General features: G+C 55.5%; 1 protein-coding gene and 1 long non-coding RNA gene across 4 annotated transcripts in view; both read left to right on the plus strand.

Moving 5' to 3' along the window:
- Positions 1–776: 776 nt before the first annotated feature.
- Positions 777–12,046, plus strand: LOC123600730. Of its 2 annotated transcripts, XR_006713780.1 has the most exons (4): positions 779–1,087; positions 1,150–1,971; positions 3,292–4,494; positions 11,368–12,046. It is a non-coding gene; the product is annotated as an uncharacterized LOC123600730 (long non-coding RNA). The 2 variants fall into 2 exon arrangements; XR_006713781.1 differs by lacking the exon at positions 3,292–4,494 and having other exon boundaries at positions 777–1,087.
- A 2,303-nt stretch (positions 12,047–14,349) lies between these two features.
- The window catches only part of TMPRSS4 (transmembrane serine protease 4), a 33,370-nt gene continuing 30,621 nt past the window's right edge, over positions 14,350–17,098 (plus strand). The window contains exon 1 of one of the 2 annotated variants that reach the window (XM_045482983.1): positions 14,350–14,653. In XM_045482983.1, coding sequence (XP_045338939.1) covers positions 14,630–14,653 — 24 coding nt within the window. In that variant the 5' untranslated portion in view covers positions 14,350–14,629. The remainder of the gene's footprint in view (positions 14,654–17,098) is intronic. The other variant, XM_045482982.1, reaches the window with a different exon arrangement.

The following is a 17,098-nucleotide window of genomic DNA, read 5'->3' on the forward strand; positions in this document are numbered from 1 at the left end:
ATGAAAATATAAAAGGGGCATCTGGGTGGCTCCGTCGGTGAAGTGTCCGACTTCAGCTCAGGTCATGATCTCTTGGTTCGTGAGTTCGAGCCCCGCGTCGGGCTCTGTGCTGACAGCTGGGAGCCTGCTTCAGATTCTGTGTCACCCTCTCTCTCTCTGCTGCTCCCCAGCTCATGCTCTGTCTCTCTCAAGAATAAACAAACGGAAGGAAGGAAGGAAGGAAGGAAGGAAGGAAGGAAGGAAGGAAGGAAATATAAAAATAGGAGTTCCATTCCCAGGACAAGCAAAATGATGGGCCTTTGGGTACACCGGGGCACCATCGGGATGCCCCAGTCCCCGGGCCTTCTAGATGTAGCTCTAGCTCTATTCCTTTGCTGCTCTGCCTGGAAAAGCAGTCTGGATGGCCCCGCTCACTTCGGGCCCAGATGAAACCTTGGAGTATCCTTGGGAACCTCTGGATTTGGGGGCCCAGGTGCTCAGCCCCTGCTGGGTAAGATGATCAGTGCCCGCCCCCCTCCCGCCCCACTCCCTGTCTGGCAGGGAAAGCGGAAGGGGAATACCGGCCCCGTGAAGCAAGCGAAAACCCTGCAGGCCCAGAAGGTGGAGAAAAATGCGATTAGCATTTTATCTCTGCACCCCGAGCCTGGGAGCCGCGTCTGCATGCCCGCCTCTGTGGGACGAGGGGCAAACGCAGCCAGGACCTTGTGTGTGTCCACTCCGGTGCCTCTCCCCGGGGAGCCTGCCTAGAGTCTGCGCCCAGAGCCCAGACATCGCCTCTCCTGACCGCCCTGCAGAGCAGGGAGGCGGAGGGAGGCTGAGGCTTTCCTCCAGCAACAGGAGTCCCAGCCCCTTTCCGTGCTCCGAGTGCGAACACCCTCTCCCACTTCCCCCACGGCCCTCTTGCAATTAACTCCTGGTGCTGATGACAGCCCTGGGAAATGTTAAAATAAGATGTGGTGGCTCTGGAAGGCATGAGTCAGGGTTGGGCAGCAGCCAAAGCTGCCACCAGTCTCCCTTCCCCAGCTGCCGGCGGACTCTGGACAGGGAGCCGGCAGCCCCAGGAAGCATTCGTGGTGGAGACCCGGAGGTGGCTGCCTCACTTCCCTCCCAAGCTTAGGGTCCTCTGTGCCCCTGGGTGGAGACCCAGAGGTGGCTGCCTCACTTCCCTCCCAAGCTTAGGGTCCTCTGTGCCCCTGGGTCCCAGGTGGGGCAAAAGCAGCTGCCATTGGCTGGCTGGAGCCCCACCCCCGGGCCTACAGAGGGTCCCCCTCTTTTCTTCACCTCTAGCAAATCCCCTTCTCCCCTCTCTTCCTCTGGTTCCCTGCCAGCTCCCGGTCCCCTGGAATGCTGGTTCCAATCTGGCTTCCAAATCTCCTTTCAGCCAGACACCGGCCCTCACATCACCTCCCCTCCTGCTCGGCTGCCCTCATTCTTTGGATCCCTAGGCTGACACTCCTGCCGGCCCTTCATCTTCCCTTACTGATCCCAGAATGAGGGACGGAGCGAGCACCTCCACGCTACAAATCCAGGTCCGTGTCCTGCAGATGCAGCGGTCCTGGCTGCAGGTTTGGGGGAGTCCAGCGGGGAGGCCCCCGGGCCAGCAGAGCCTCCCAGAGACGCCGCCCCCCCCCCCCCCCCGAGGCACTGGCCGGTGCCAGCACGTGGCCCGAGCCCCGCTTGTCCAGACCCGGGGCTCCTCACACCGCCTTCTCAGGGGCAGACGCACACCGCCCACGTCCAGTGGGGGTGACTCAGGCTGTACTTGGGCCCGGGCTCCGAGCCCAGCATCGCCCCCACCCCCTCCGAGAAGAGAAGGGTGAAGAGACCAGGCTCTTGGCCTCCAGAGCCTTGCCGCAAACCCCGGGCCCGAGCCCGGCTTCCCATCTACGAAGCGGAGGAAGGAACGCCCGCCTGGCGAGACCGTTGGCAACACTGGGTGCCATATTCACGCGACGCATTCAGCAGAGTCTGGTAAGTTCTCACTCGACAAGCAGCATTTCTTGCTGTGGTTATGGCAACGTATTGATTTTTTAAAATAGTTACTCCAGGGACCAGCGGGATGAGTCCCCACCTCAGGTGACCTTCCTGGCATCAGGGTCCCATGGAAGCCCAATCAGTAACTGGGCACCAAATGAACACACAATCAGATCAAGGGAAGGGGGTGGGGGGGGGCGTGTGAGGGAAATTTTCTCTCTGAAAAGGCCCCGCAGCCTCCACTAGGGCTCCACCACAGTTCCTCTCCATCAGGAACCTACCAGCATCCCCCACTCCCAGGCCCTGTCCTCTGACCTGGGTTTGTTCAGAGCCGTGCAGCTTACTTCCTGTGCACCCGGGATCCCCCTTGTGACGACGCCTTCTCTGTCTAGACGTGTGTCACCGACTAAAGCCAGAGTAGGCCCCTGCTCCCCAGGCCTCTGAGATGGCGTTTCTCTTCCCATTATGAGTTGGCTTCAGAAAACCAGCCCTCAGTATTCAGAGGCTTCACCGCTTTTGCAGCCCACGGCCCGGCTGTCGGGGTGCAGGCGTGTGCCGCTTGCCACGCACAGGGTGTGACGGTTACGAAGGGCTTCACCCCACGCACTGCCTCGGCCCCGGTTTATTATGACCCAGTCTTCCCCCTCTGCACTGTAAGTGCAGACCACCCGGCACGCGGGCTCACGGTTCTGTTCCATCGCAGGGAAAAGCAAGTCGAGAGAAGCAGCCAGGAAGGACTACTGCATGAAGGCAGACACCCCTTTGGTTCACGGGGCCAGGACCACGGGTCAGCCTGGCTCCTCTCCAGACCCTGCCTGAGGGCCCCCTGCCCAGCAGAAACAATGGTGACACCGCCTCTGACCCCTTCCCGCGGCCCAGCTGGGGGGTCGGGAATGGAGACCCGGCAGCTGGCTGGGGCTCTGGCCCCTCTGATTCTGCAACTGAGAACCGGGCAGATGGTGGGGGGAGAAGGAAGGCGGGGCCAAGCGCTTTATCCAAGCAGGCCTCTCTCCATCCCTCCCTCCGCACTGCCCCCCCCCACCCCTCGCCCTCTGTCTCGTCCACGTCTCTGCGCTTCTGCCATCTCACCGCCTTCTGTTTTCCTGTCCATGGCCCTCACTTCCCGTCTCAATAATGATCTTTCCGTTTCTTTCAGTGGGGAAGGAATTTCCTAGATACCTTTCTTCTCTCCTTCCTGTTTTCTGTTTCTCTTCCTCTCTCCTCTTCATTTTTCTTCCTTCATTCCTAACTCTGCTTCATTCTCTTGCTTCCCACCCCCCCCCCCCATCTGTTCTTCTCTTCTTTTCCCTGCCAGAGGAAAATACGAAAACGGAAGAAGACAACCACAAGCCTCCCGTCCATGTCACACACCCTGCCCCCCAAACACACAGAGCCCGGGATCCCACCAGAGGGGCAAGCTGGTAGTTCCACATGCCGTCCTCAGAGGCGTCACCGACAAAAACCACTAGCCTTCTCCGTGTCAAGCCCCGGGTGGACCCTCAGACAAGCACATCCTGACCGGGGACAGCCCAGAAATTGCAACTCAGAAATGACCGGACTCAGAAATGACGGCCCCCCCCCCCCCCGCCCCCGCGGAGCCTCAGTGACCCAACACCTATCCCAGCCTTGGCACCTGCTCGGCACCCACGCCCCCTCCTGCCCCACCAGGCTCCTCCCCTGCCCTTCACTTTGCTTATCTTCACACCAGAAGATGAGAGCAAGGGCACACCCAGCCTCATCAGGCTTTCCCAATTACTTTTGCCTGAAGCCCCATGAGTAGGAGCCTGCCCACAGCCTAAGACGGCTCAGAAGAGGAAGAAAACAAGGGGAACCTACACTTTGGGTGGTTCCCAGAAATACGATATGGAAGAGGTCTGACCCCTGGGAAGGCTAGCAACTGGACAGGAGACAACAGTACTGCCTTAGGAACTCATCACGTTTGAACTCATTGCATTTCCTTCAAGCACTCACTCACCTGGGCCCTGCCTGGGCAAGGGGTGCCCGCAGCCCAAGACCCCCAGAAGCCTGACCAAGCAGGATAGCTCCAGCCACCGCTCTCACGGGCATCTCTGACTCAACCTGCTCAAATCCAGACGCTTTATCTCCCTCCCCACACGCACCCCTCACCGCCATCCGCCACCTCGGTCAACGGTACCACTATCCGCCCACAGTCACTCAGAGAGCCGGGGCTCACCCTGGATCCTCCCCCCTGCCGTGTTTTCCAAACTTATTAGTCACCGAGTCCAGTTCACGTGTAAAATTTCCCTCTCCTCTCCTGTCCCCTTCACCTGGGTTCAGAACCTCATCCTCGCTCACCTGGACTTCTGCAAAAGCCCTTCTTATTCTCTCTTCCCCAGTCTCTCATTCCACCACTGCCGGGGAAGGGCTTCCGAAATGAACCAAACAAGTCGTTGTCCTGCTTCAACAGCTTCCACTGGCTCCTTACTGCCTAGAGTCATGATGTCCAAACTACTTTGACTGCTGTGTCTAATCAAACAGATGCTGGTATCCATCCCTAAGGTGTGTATTTTTATCTATGTGTCTGTGCACTTACATGTGCCATCATCCCCCGCCAATATCTAAAAGACCACAAACCTTGGGGCGCCTGGGTGGCTCAGTCGGTTGAGCGTCCGACTTCGCTCAGCTCACGATCTCACGGTCCGTGAGTTCGAGCCCCGCATCGGGCTCTGTGCTGACAGCTCAGAGCCTGGAGCCTGCTTCAGATTCTGTGTCTCCCTCTGTCTCTGGCCCTCCCCCCGTTCATGCTCTGTCTCTCTCTGTCTCAAAAATAAATAAGCGTTAAAAAAATAAATAAATAAAATAAAAATAAATAAATAAAAGACCACAAACCTTTAGGGAAAGAATATTACTGACATCAGGAGATTTGAATCTATGTTGCCAATTACCTTGGTAATTTGGACTATTTCTCGGCTGGCTTCCACTGGTTACAATTGGATTGTTACCACTTTCAACTCAGGATGGAAAGAGGACAAGGGGCCCTTTGAGAGCAGGCTGGGGTGGGGGAGGGAGCAACAGCCTTGCCAAGTTCTTGCTGTCCCGCTTGCACTTGCGTGACCCACCCTCTCTCCAACCCCCAGTGTCTTTCCAGGAAACTTGTTGAGCCCTTGTCCATTGTGTGAGGGTCAGCTAGTTAAAGTCAGATAAGAGCACCCATAAATCCACTGCAGGAACAGATGTAAATACGTTACAATGTGCTAACAGTGAGGGAGGATGCAAGGAGCCCCTGTCCATTTCATGGAACCCCTCACCCATTTCCCTCTGACCCTCCTGACGCAGGCAACATGCACGGCATAGGGGCTAAGGGCAGGCACCAGGGTCAACCCATACAGTAAATATTCGAGAAGCTCAAATTCTTTAAAAAAAAAAAAAAAAAAAAAAAAAAACGCTTATAAATAGAGGCTTCGATTTTTTTCCTCCTCTCCCAGTGGATCATCTTGCATAATCCCAGGGCTCAAAAACCCTAGTTTGAGAACTTCTAGTGTATACAAAACGTCTGCGTCCAAATTCCTCATTTTGTGTAAAGGTCCCGCCAAAGAAGACGTCTTGTAAATTTCTCGTAATCGGGGCTATGGAGGATTTATGTTCCCAGCACGAGGCTGGCGTGGAGCAGGTGCTCAGTAAATATTTGTGGAATTAATAGCTGGTTCCCCAAACACATACAGCCTCCTCTCTGGGCTGTGAAGGTTCTTTTCCCCCTTAGAGCCCGGACTCTTTCACTTAGCAAGTCCTTGTTCAGCCTCATAAGCTCAACTCAAATGTTACCTCCTCTGGGGAGGCTGCCCCGACCTCGGGCTCTGTTTGTTCTTTCAGTACGGCATCTTCCTGCGGATCAGAGGGCGAGGTCTGGGCCAGGTCACCCCCACCCACCCAGTCACTCGCCACCCACCTCTCCACCCTGGTCAAGAGATGTGGAGGCAGGGAAGGCACTTCATCTGAGTGTCCCCAGTGCCCAGCACACTGTAGGTTCTCAGTCAATGTCTGATGAATCAGAGATTCACAGAGCCAGGAATGAGGTCAAGGGATGGTCCAGGCCAGAGACTTCCAGGCTCAAGAACTTTGGTTCAGGGCAACAGGCAGGGAGAAGATGAGGGCCAAGGGAGATGGTGTGGGGAACATCCAGGACCATGTCTGCATGGTGAACCTCATGAAGTCTGCTCACTGATGGCATTCCATGCGAGACACGAAGCCTACTTGGAGAAGTAGGGACCCTGGGCGAGGGAGTGAGCACTGGGGGCACCGTGGCGGCACCTGCAACCCCACGGAGGCCAGGGAGCCTCAAGGAGCCAAGCAACCTCTCCCCCAAGCATCGCTCTGCGGCCAAAAGCACTCAGTCAAGGGAGAGGCACCAGCACCATCATTAAATGACGGAGTGGGGGACCTGCCAAAGCCCGGACAAAGGCAATCTAAAAGCATTGCTGCTTCCAACTGGGTCAACCCAACGAACTCACTTGTTAATGGACCCCCATCAACACCGGCAGCCACACAGAAGCCTCAGCCACCCCCAACCCCTCCCCCAGGGGGCCCTTCTGGTCCTGCGCCAGCATCCTGCACCAGCTTGGGTCCCAGGCCGGCCCGCCCGGTATGGGCTGTTAGGCCAGTCACCTCCATTCTGCAGCCATCATGGGAACCGGAAGATGGAGCCTGCAAGGCTCTTAGGACCACAGCAGCCACGGTACCCACTGCAGGCAGCACAGGGCAAAACGCAAAGTGCAAAGCCAGAGAGAACAGGTCTCCTTTTCTCCATCCTCCCTGGCCCTGTGGACCAAGCAGTGATTGAGGCCTTCTCCATCTTTCACCTCAACTACTACGACCAATTCTTCCCCACCTCCCTCCTCTGCCCTGTGCGGCTGCCAGAATCATCTTCCCCTGTGGCAGCAGTTGTGTTTTAAGCTACTTTTACCCAAGCAGCGTTTAAGCACCTTTCGTGTGCACGTGCCAAACTGGGGCTGCAGGTATAAAGATACACGCGGCCCCTCCTAGGAAGTGCTGCGCAGGGTCCCTAAATACTTAAGGCTGTCGTACAAGGTCACTAAGCTGGGACTCGAACTGGTCACCACCCCATCTCCATCGCCCCTCGCTTGCCCCCCCTTCCCTCCCAGCCCACCTTCAGCACAAGGACTAGCAGCAGAAGTCCCAGCATAAAAAAGGCTGTCCAGGGGCGATGACAGAAACAGGCAGAGGATAGGACTCAAACATCTCCAACCATCCAGCTCAATGGCTTTGGTGGAGGAAGTGCCTTTTGAGGGGGCAGGGGGGTCACTTCCCTGCTCAATATTTCCCTTTAGGTGGCAGTGTGAGCAAGCTCAGAGCCTCCCCCCGCCCAGGAGGGCCTCCCCCCTGCCCAGCAGGCCTACCTCAGGAGAAACCAGCCCAGGACCCCAGACAAACAGCCAGCCAGTACTGGTCCAGCCTGGACTTGAAGGCCAAGAGCAAGAGCCAGCACAGCCCCAAGCCTCCGGCCTGAGCCCACCAGTCCCAGGCTGCGAGAAAAAAAGCCCACCCCCAATGTGCAATGGCCACATTGCCTACCCCCTCCCCCAGACATCATCTCACCCGGATGCAGGACGCTTGGTGTAGCTGACGTGGTACAAGTTACACTGGGGCAAAAAAAAAGCCAGAGCCAAATAGGAGTAGACAAGTGAATTTGCTGCAATAAATGTAATCTAGGTCAAGGATCAAAACTCCTGTCCACAGAGGACACGAGCTGCCAGGACTTAGCTGTTCTGTGTGTATAATCCTCAAGGACACAGGGCAACTCTAGAGGAAAGAGGAAGAACACAGAGAAGAAAAAGACACAAGCCTGGGAGCTGCCGCTGTGTTCCTTTCCTGGCGCGACAGTGACAAAGGCCCACAAATGAGGTGGCTTAATCGATAGAGACCTAGGGTTACATAGTTCTGGAGGCTGGAGGTCTGAAATTAAGATGCTGGCGGGGCCAGACTCCCTCTGAAGCCTCTAGGGGAGGATCCCTCCTTGACTCCTCCAGCTTCCGGTGGCCCCAGGTGTTCCTCCACTTGTGGCTGCACCTCCCCATCTCTGCCCACCCCCCCCCCATATCAGTCTTCCCCCAATCCCTCCGTCTTCACATCTTCTTTCCTCTGTGCATGTCCATCCCTGTCCCTTCTAATGAATCATGTTGGATTCAAGGCCCATCCTTCTCCAACATGACCTAATCTTAACTAACAACATCTACCTACGCGGACCCTGCTTCCCAATAAGGTCGCATTCTGAGCATGCGGGTGAACATGAATTCCTAGAGGACACTATCCAACCCAGCAAAAAGCTCTCCTGCCCGGTTGTCAACAAAAGGCAGAAGAACAAAGTACCATGTGAAGGGGTTCGGGACGGGTCAGTTCCAGGCGGACGTCTTAGTGGCGCCGGCCAAGTCACTCCGCTTCTCTGAGCCTCAGTTCTCTGATCGACTGCACAAGGTCGTTTTGAAGGTCACGTAAGAAAAAGCCTGGTGACTGCAAAGCTCTGTACCGGGAAACACGGGTGATGTTTCCCTCAACAATGCCAGGTAAGACACCACCGATACTCTGCCTGCCTCCTTTCTAGGTCCACGGTTTCTACATTCCAGAATACCCTCTGCCACTGTGGGACCAATCTCGCATGAGCCACGAGCCGGCTCCCCGGGTGAACTGGGAGCGCCTGCCCTGATCACACGAACAAGCATTGGCCAACGTACCTCTGCAGAAAGTCAAAGCTGGATCATGTTGTGATTCAGGGCTTCTAGGCGGCACCCTTAAGCAGCTGGGCCACAGGGAATCGGGGGTGTTGTCCTGTGAAGCCTCCGCCTGGTTCACAAAGGCAGTGAGGTGCAGAACGAGCTCAGAGAAGGAGCCCAGCACAGCATGAACAAAGCCCGGCGAAGCTCTCAGAACCGAAAGGGGGCGCAGCTGCGGGACAGTCCAGCCCTTCCCCGAGCGGGGCGGAAGGATCTACATCCGGGTCCTTGAAATTCACAAGACCTTTACTCAAGCTAGTCACTTACCTCGCCTGCCTGCGCTCAGGGGTGGGCGGAGCCTCCCGACCCACGTTGCTCTCCCAAGTTCCCCACCCGCGATGCTCCCCCGTGTTCCCGGCCACCTTGAGGGGCAGACCGTGAAGAGACTCAAAAGGGGTAAGGGTCCCTCCCTCACCCACACAACTGGCAGAAGATGCGGCTGGAACGTGAGTTACCAACACGTACTGTTCATGAAGCTTTAAAGAATTAACGACGTGCACAGAATACAGGGCCCACGGTAATCAAAAAACGCATTCTAAGGGTGACGATTCATTAACCCACAACTGAAATCATCCTCATTTTCCTTCACCGGCAGTATTTCCATGGCACCTACTGTGTGCCGCGTCCTGCAGTAAGCACTTTCTCGACGTTAAGTCACTTAACCCTCACAGCCGCCTCAGAAGGTGGGGCTTATTTATTGCCACCCACTTCAGAGATTTGGAAAGTGAGACAGAGAGGGGTTAAATAACGTGCTGAAGGTGACATAGCTGGAAAGTGACAGAGCCATTAAAGATGTAACGCCCACAAGGGGCTCCTGGGTGGCTCAGTCGGTTAAGCTTCCAGCTTAGGCTCAGGTCATGATCTCCCAGTTTGGGGGTTCAAGCCCCAGGTCGGGCTCTGTGCTGACAGCTAGGAAATTGGAGCCCTCCTTGGGTTCTGTGTCTCTCTTTGTCTCTGCTCCTCCCCTGCTCACTCGCTGTCTCTCTCTCTCTCTCTCTCTCTCTCTCTCTCTCCTTCAAAAATAAACAAACATTCAACAAAGAAAAGATTTTACAAAGATGTAACACCATGCATGGTGATTATTCCATGTACAAGCTGGGTATACAAATGTAGTAAAGTTTTCATCTATACAATTTAATTTCTAACCATGCTCTTAAAAAAAAAATCATGGGGGCGCCTGGGTGGCGCAGTCGGTTAAGCGTCCGACTTCAGCCAGGTCACGATCTCGCGGTCCGTGAGTTCGAGCCCCGCGTCGGGCTCTGGGCTGATGGCTCAGAGCCTGGAGCCTGTTTCCGATTCTGTGTCTCCCTCTCTCTCTGCCCCTCCCCCGTTCATGCTCTGTCTCTCTCTGTCCCAAAAATAAATAAAAAACGTTGAAAAAAAATTAAAAAAAAAAATCATGCAAGTCCTATATGTTCATGGTCTCAGATGCATAGCAGTTAGGATGAAACGCAATGTCCTCCACCCCATCAGCCTCCCTATTTCTTTCAACCACAAGCAGTTCCAGGGTAAAGTTCAGAGCATCTTCTAGAGACACCTGAAAAGAAAGGCTGGACTCGGCAATAATGGGAAATTCAGTCTTTGCCTAATTTGTGGGGAGAAGGCCGAATGGCAAGGTATTTTTCTGAGACCAATTTCAAATACATGGGCAATGTGGAAACTGTCCCCAGGGACGGCCCAGAGTTCTGGGGCAACGGGGGCATGAGTGGCTTTTCAAGGGCCCTGGAGAACTGCCGAGGCCCTTGCAGACCCTCTCCACGGCCCATGCAGGACCCAACCATGCATGAAAAAGTGGAAAAGGCCCAGGTGTCCTAGGTGACACAAGCCTGGGGCACAGCCCTCTCTGGGCCTCAGTTTCCCCCTTTGTAAAGGTTTTTTTAATGTTTGAGAGCAAAACAGAGCACAAGCGCAGGAAGGGCAGAGAGCGAGGAAGACACAGAACTTGAAGCAGGTCCAGGCTCTGAGCTGTCAGCACAGGGCCTGATGCGGGGCTTGCACCTGTGAACTGTGAGATCATGACCTGGGCCGAAGTTGGACACTTCTGACTGAGACACCCAGGCACCCCTCCCTCTTAATAAAACGGAGGTAACGGAAGCACCCACATCCTAGGGTGGCCCTGAGGTCTGAATAAGGTAATGCAATTTCTATACACAGGCATAAAAGCCTGGCACACAGGAACACGTTACATATTAGCGATGTTTTACTTCCGCGGCTTTATTGAACCAAATGTGACCTGTTGTTCTGTCAGATACTCCTGTCTGCCCCCACTCCCTACCCTCAGCCTGAGGGGGATTGATCCCAGCAAGGACCACAAGACAAGGTCAGCTCCCACCCGAACAGATCAGCCACAGTTAGGGATTTTCGATGTCCCCGGTTCCTCTTTGGTGCAGACATGTGAGGCTTCATTCCACAGCGTTGGGGCCTAAACCATGTCTGGGAGAAGGGTTGGTTAGCAGTGGAAATCCTCTCCCAAAAGTTAGCGAATCCACAGAGAGCCACACTTGCACACCTCACGGTGAGCCAAGGCGTCCCTTCTGTCCCCACAGACACACACTGCCTCCCCCATCCGCCTCATTTCAGAGCCACTTGGCTTGGATGCTATGGGCCGTTGCTGGCACATACCCACCATCTGCGTCCTTGTCCACAGAACTTCCCGGGAGAGGTCCCAACAGAAGGCTCTGTCGCTGAAACTGAGCTCAAATTACTTGGGCTCAGAGGAAAGAACCATAGGCTCTGCTGGCTGGAAGGAACCCCAGAGGTTCATCGATGGCAAGCTCCAGTCTCTAAATTCAGCTCACTCCAGAAATAACAGCCTCTACCCACTCCCAAGCGTGGGAAGAGATCGGGAACAGCATTTCTGAAACTTCAAGGTACATACGAATCTCCCAGGGATCTTGTCATACAGATCCTGAGTCCGTAGGTCTGTCGGGGCAAGGGGGAGGTGGGGTGGGGGTTCTGCCTCTCTAACAATCTCCCAGGTGATGCACGGATGCTGGTGGCCCCACAGACACACCTGGAGCAGGAAGGATCTGGAAGGCCTGCTGCCCTCAGAAGCTCCTGCTTGCATAGCAGGCGTGCAGGGCGTGGGCAGACTGAGCTTCCCAAGGTACAAGCTATGTATTTTTTCCAACTACAGATCGAACCACAGTGCTCTTTACCACCACAGAAAATAAGTGTTGGATGGATGAGTGGATGGTTGCCGATACGAAGGTCGAATGTGCCATCAGAACAACTGGCAAATTAATACACTGTCCTAAAAATTGCATATCCAAGTAAAAATGTCCTGGGGGAAAATGAAGGAAGAGGGAAGGAAGGCAGGAGAGAAAGAGGGAAAGAGGGAAGGAAGGAAGGAAGGAAGGGAGGGAGGGAGGGAGGAAGGAAGGAGGGGAGGGAAGGAAGGAAGGAAGAAAGAGGGAGGAAGAAGAGGTCGAGTGGGGAGCTAAGGCTGCCCCTGGACGAATGGGGGGGGGTCCAGTGGTAGCCCCCTGCCTGGGCCCTGGGAGGTGTGGGCTCCCTGCTCACTCCAGCCTCTGTGCCTCCCCCTGTAGATTCTGCAAGCCTCTTCCCCAGGTATCACAACATCCCTGTCTCTCCTCGGGCTCCCAATCCTCCCTCCAACACGTCACACCCAGCAGCACTCTTGTGCAGCGCTCTTTCCTGTTCATCACCTGAGTGCCCGGCAAGGCGATTCAAAACCTGGGGCCAGATGTTTAGACTGGCATATAGAGGATTCCAGCCCAGGGAAAGCCTGTGCAGGATGGCCCATCGGCCCCCCATTATCTGACTGTGGAAGTTCTTTTGAAAAGGGAGGCACCTGCCTAGGTCTTTGCAGCCTGTCCCTTGAAGCCACCTGTTCTAAGGTCATAGCCACTTCACTCCAAACTTCCAATTCTAAAGCCCACTGCCCTAACATGCACCCCAATGTTTAAAGCAGCACTAATGACAACAGCCAAATTGTGGAAAGAACCCAAATGTCCATCGACTGATGAATGAATAAAAAGATGTGGTACACGTATACAATGGAATATTACTTGGCGATCAAGAAGAATGAAATCTTGCCATTTGCAACAACATGGATGGAACTAGAGGGTATTATGCTCATTAAAATCCATCAGTCAAAGACAATATCATGTGATTTCACTCACGTGTGGAATTTAAGATACAAAACACATGAACGTAAGGGAAGGGAAGCCAAAATAATATAAAAACAGGGAGGGGGACAAAACATAAGAAACTTAAATACAGAGAACAAACTGAGGGTTGCTGGCGGGGTGTGGGATGGGGGGGAAGGACTAAAGGGGTGATGGGGCATTAAGGGGAACACTTGTTGGGACGAGTACTGGGTGTTACGTGTAAGTGATCAATCGCTAAATTCTATTCCTGAAATTATTATACACCATATGTTAACTGACTTGTTACATTTAAAAAACATAAATAAATAAAGCGGGGCACCTGGGTGGCTCAGTCGGTTAAGCGTCCAACTTCAGCTCGGGTCACGATCTCGCGGTCCGTGAGTTCGAGCCCCATGTCAGGCTCTGGGCTGATGGCTTAGAGCCTGGAGCCTGCTTCCGATTCTGTGTCTCCCTCTCTCTCTGCCCCTCCCCCTTCATGCTCTGTCTCTCTCTGTCCCCAAAATAAATAAACGTTAAAAAAAAAAAAAACTATCCTCCCGCTCAGACATCACTACAGTCACCCAGGCTCCATATTTCCCCAGACTGTGGACTTAGGGCCTCAGACACTTGTGCTACCACCAGCCCGTCCACACGGGGAACCAGATTCAAGTCCCAACTCTGCCAAAACCTCGGTGTGATTTGGGGGCCGGTCACTTCCTGTGCACGAGCTCGGATTTCCTCGGCTGGCGACACAGAACGTCCCTCACACGGTTGCATGTGGACGGCAAGCGTGCCATCGCTGGAAGGGACGAGGCACATGTCCACCCTGGACTGGTCTCCAGGAGGCATTGAGCGTCTGGATTTGTTCGGAATCTGGCGCTGATTTACCGTGGGATCTGAGCTATGTGGCGTCGCCTCTCTGGAATTTCGTTTCCTCGCCCGCAAAATGGAGAGAGGGGAGAAGACAGTCACCCAGGTTCCTTCCAGCTCCCTGGCTCTGTGGGTCAAGGTTTCACCTTGTATATCCCCTGGCCAGGGGCCAACTCAGGCCAAGATATTCAAATAAGTAATAACCGGTGAGGCGGGGCGAGAAACCCTTGGGAGGGATGCTGGCAGGGACGTTGGGCATGAGTCCCGCGCGGGCCAGGTCTGCGCCGGGGGTGGGGGGGGACAAGGGACGGGGTAGAAACCGCCCCATGGGCTTTCCGATCCTGTTGCTCCACACGTGGCAACGAGCCAGTTCCGCTGAGCGCCCCACTCTCCTCCACCTCCCCGCAACCCCAGTCAAAAGCACCCACACATGGAGAAGTCACGCAACCTGGAGAGAGAGAGCACGAGCGAGCGTGCACGCCTCCGGACATCTCCGCCAGCCAGCACCCGGCTGGGGGGGGGGGGGGGGGGATGTCATTCAGGCGGGAAGGCTTTTTGCAACATCTTAGGTGTGTCACCTGCTCAGGGGCCAAAGGCCACGAATGACTCCAGGTGTGTCCCAGCCCCTACAATGGGTGTGAGGTTACAAGACACTTAATCATTCCAGTTTGGCAACTTCACCTGTAGGGTTGTTTTAATCAACTGGCCGGCAGTCCCCAAATCACTCCTGGAATGCAGCGGTGGAGGCAGCGGGGTGCTGAGGGGAGAGGGATGCCTGACACGCGGGACCAACGCCTGCCCTGCACTTAGGCCTCTTCCGGCCAGTGCTGCCCAGGGCGGCTCTGACCCGCGGACCAGCCAGGGCCCGATCCCAGGAGGTCCTCCTCCCGACGGGCTGCCGACCTCAGCTCCGGCCTGTAGAGAAATATGGAAGATCGCAGAACCGGCATGGTGAGTGTGGGGGTCCCCTGCTCCGAGTCCTGCGGGAGGGCAGGTCTCCCCAGAAAGGGCCCTTCAAGCAGCCTGAGAGTTTTGTAACACCTTCCCGGTTAAAAAAAAAAAAAAAAAAAAAAAAGAGGGGCGCCTGGGTGGCGCAGTCAGTTAAGCGTCCGACTTCAGCCAGGTCACGATCTCGCGGTCCGTGAGTTCGAGCCCCGCGTCGGGCTCTGGGCTGATGGCTCAGAGCCTGGAGCCTGTTTCCGATTCTGTGTCTCCCTCTCTCTCTGCCCCTCCCCTGTTCATGCTCTGTCTCTCTCTGTCCCAAAATAAATAAACGTTGAAAAAAAAAATTAAAAAAAAAAAAAAAAAAGAGGGGACAGTGAATCACCCCCACATGCCAGCCCTTGCAAGTCTCAGTGCCCATCTGCCCTCCTCTCCCTCCCCTGCCAGCAGCCCCTGCACCAGCACCGAGGATGCCGGGACACAGAGGCCAGGCTTCCCCTCCCTGATCCTCCTCCTGAATCCTTCGTGCTCTTTTGTCCAAGGTCTCCCGGTCTGTTGGCTGGAGGTTGGCACTATTTTTCCAAGGGCAAGGGGCTGTTTTGATGGCCCTCTGCCGCCTCCGTGGGGAAATGGACTCCCTTTCTTCCTACAGAAAACAAGGGACAGTTGCCTCAAAACAATCTAAGGTGTTTGTGGAGATCCACTTGGCCTCTTTTTAGACCCTGCCCTCTCTCCTCCTCCTCCGAACGCCCAGAGCATCTGCACTGTCTTGGGACAAAGAGAATCAATCCCATCTCTCAAGGACATCTGAGGACAGGGAGGGGAAGAGATCATATCCGAGCCTGAGGTGGAACTCAGGGAATCTCTCCATCTCTAATTCTTGGCAAAGATGCTGCAGTTGCCCAAAAACCAACACGAAAATGAAAGGGGAGGGAAGGGGAAGCTTTCCGTCCAAGGGGAACAGAGGTGACCTGCTGGGGCCCCCCAAGTTGCATTCTCCTGGCAAAACTCTAGACCCAGGGCTGGGGTAGCTGAGGATCAGAGAGGGGAAGGGCTTGCCTGCTTTCCTCTGCGATTCAGCCAGGATGGAAGCACCAGCTTCCCACAGCCCCAGCCAAGGAAGCACCTAGAAGCCAAGCCTGTGTGCCTAGAAGCTGCATCCTGCTGGGCTCTCAGGAGAGAAAGGAGGCACTGCCTGCCTGCGCAGCTGTGAGCTGCTTGTTGGTGACACCGAGGCGGTCTGAGTGCCTCTCGAGGGAGTGACGTGGGAGGGGGCAGTTTCTAAGGCACTTAGCCAGAGCACAAACTGTAGAATCAAAAGGTCGAATGGCCAGCTCCCTTCTTAGCGTATTATTCTTGAGACTTTGCTCTTCCTGAGACTCATTTTCTTCCTCTGTAAAATGGAATCTTATCCATGCCACGCCTATGCATGCCGAAGGCTAGTGGAACGATTGGGCGAGTAAGCCTAAGGATGTGGGGCCAAAGAGGAATCCCCTCCAGGAAGTGACAGGTGGGCGGCATGGCCCCACTGAACTTCACCAGCCAGGCAAGGAGCTGGGCGTTGCTGGCAGTGGCATTGCCGGGGTCCCGGGTAGGACCAGAGAGCTTCTGGCCCCTGAGCCAGCCGTGAAACGACCTGTGCCTAATAACCCAGTCATTTCCCTCTAATGAGGCTGGGAGGGCCATAGTGCCCAGCCCTGGGGAAAGATGAAACAATTCATGCTGGGGCCCAGCCCTTCCTTCCCCCTCCCCGCCTCTTCTCACCCCTGCCAGCCCCGCCCTGGACAGACAAGTCCTGCACAGTTACTACCTCGTAGCAGTGGGCAGAGGTCTGAGCCCCATCTCTGTCCCCGAGGGGAATGTTTCCCTGGATATTTCAGCTGCAGCTGAGGCCTGGAGGGAAGCCTGGGACCCTGGGACTGGCCACCCGGGTCTTGAGTCCTTCCTGCCCACGAGGCCCCAGACAGACCATGAGCCACCAGAGTAGAGTGTTAAACACCCGAGGTCAGTCCCAGCCCTCTGGCTGCTCTAGAGGAAGCAGGTTCTTCTTTCCCTCTCCCCTTTTCCAGCTGGTTCAGACCAAGGAGTTTGCTAGGCTTGGCCGGGACTCAGGAATGTGCCAGGTCAGTGGGCCAGCCTACGGCAGTGGGGGGTCTAGGAGCATGGGCGGGCCCACCACTCAGCCCTGGTGATGCCGTCCTGGGCTCCGGAAAGACCCTAGAGGGCAAGCTCGGCAAAGAAGGGCTAAGGCCCCTGCCTGCTCCCCCAGTGCCCTCCCTACCTGGGTGGGGGGCTTGCTGCTGCTGTGATCCCCGAAGTAGCTCCCTCCATGTAGCCATTTAATCAGTCCCTACAACTGGCCAGCCTCCCGAAGGCAGCAAGGGGGGCACAAGGGTACAATGCCCTGGTTCTGCCCTGGAGCTTCCCCAAATCCAGAGGAAGGAGAGCTCCTTA

The sequence above is a fragment of the Leopardus geoffroyi genome, chromosome D1 (assembly GCF_018350155.1).
Source record: "Leopardus geoffroyi isolate Oge1 chromosome D1, O.geoffroyi_Oge1_pat1.0, whole genome shotgun sequence".
In the NCBI taxonomy this organism is placed as follows: Eukaryota; Metazoa; Chordata; class Mammalia; order Carnivora; family Felidae; genus Leopardus; species Leopardus geoffroyi.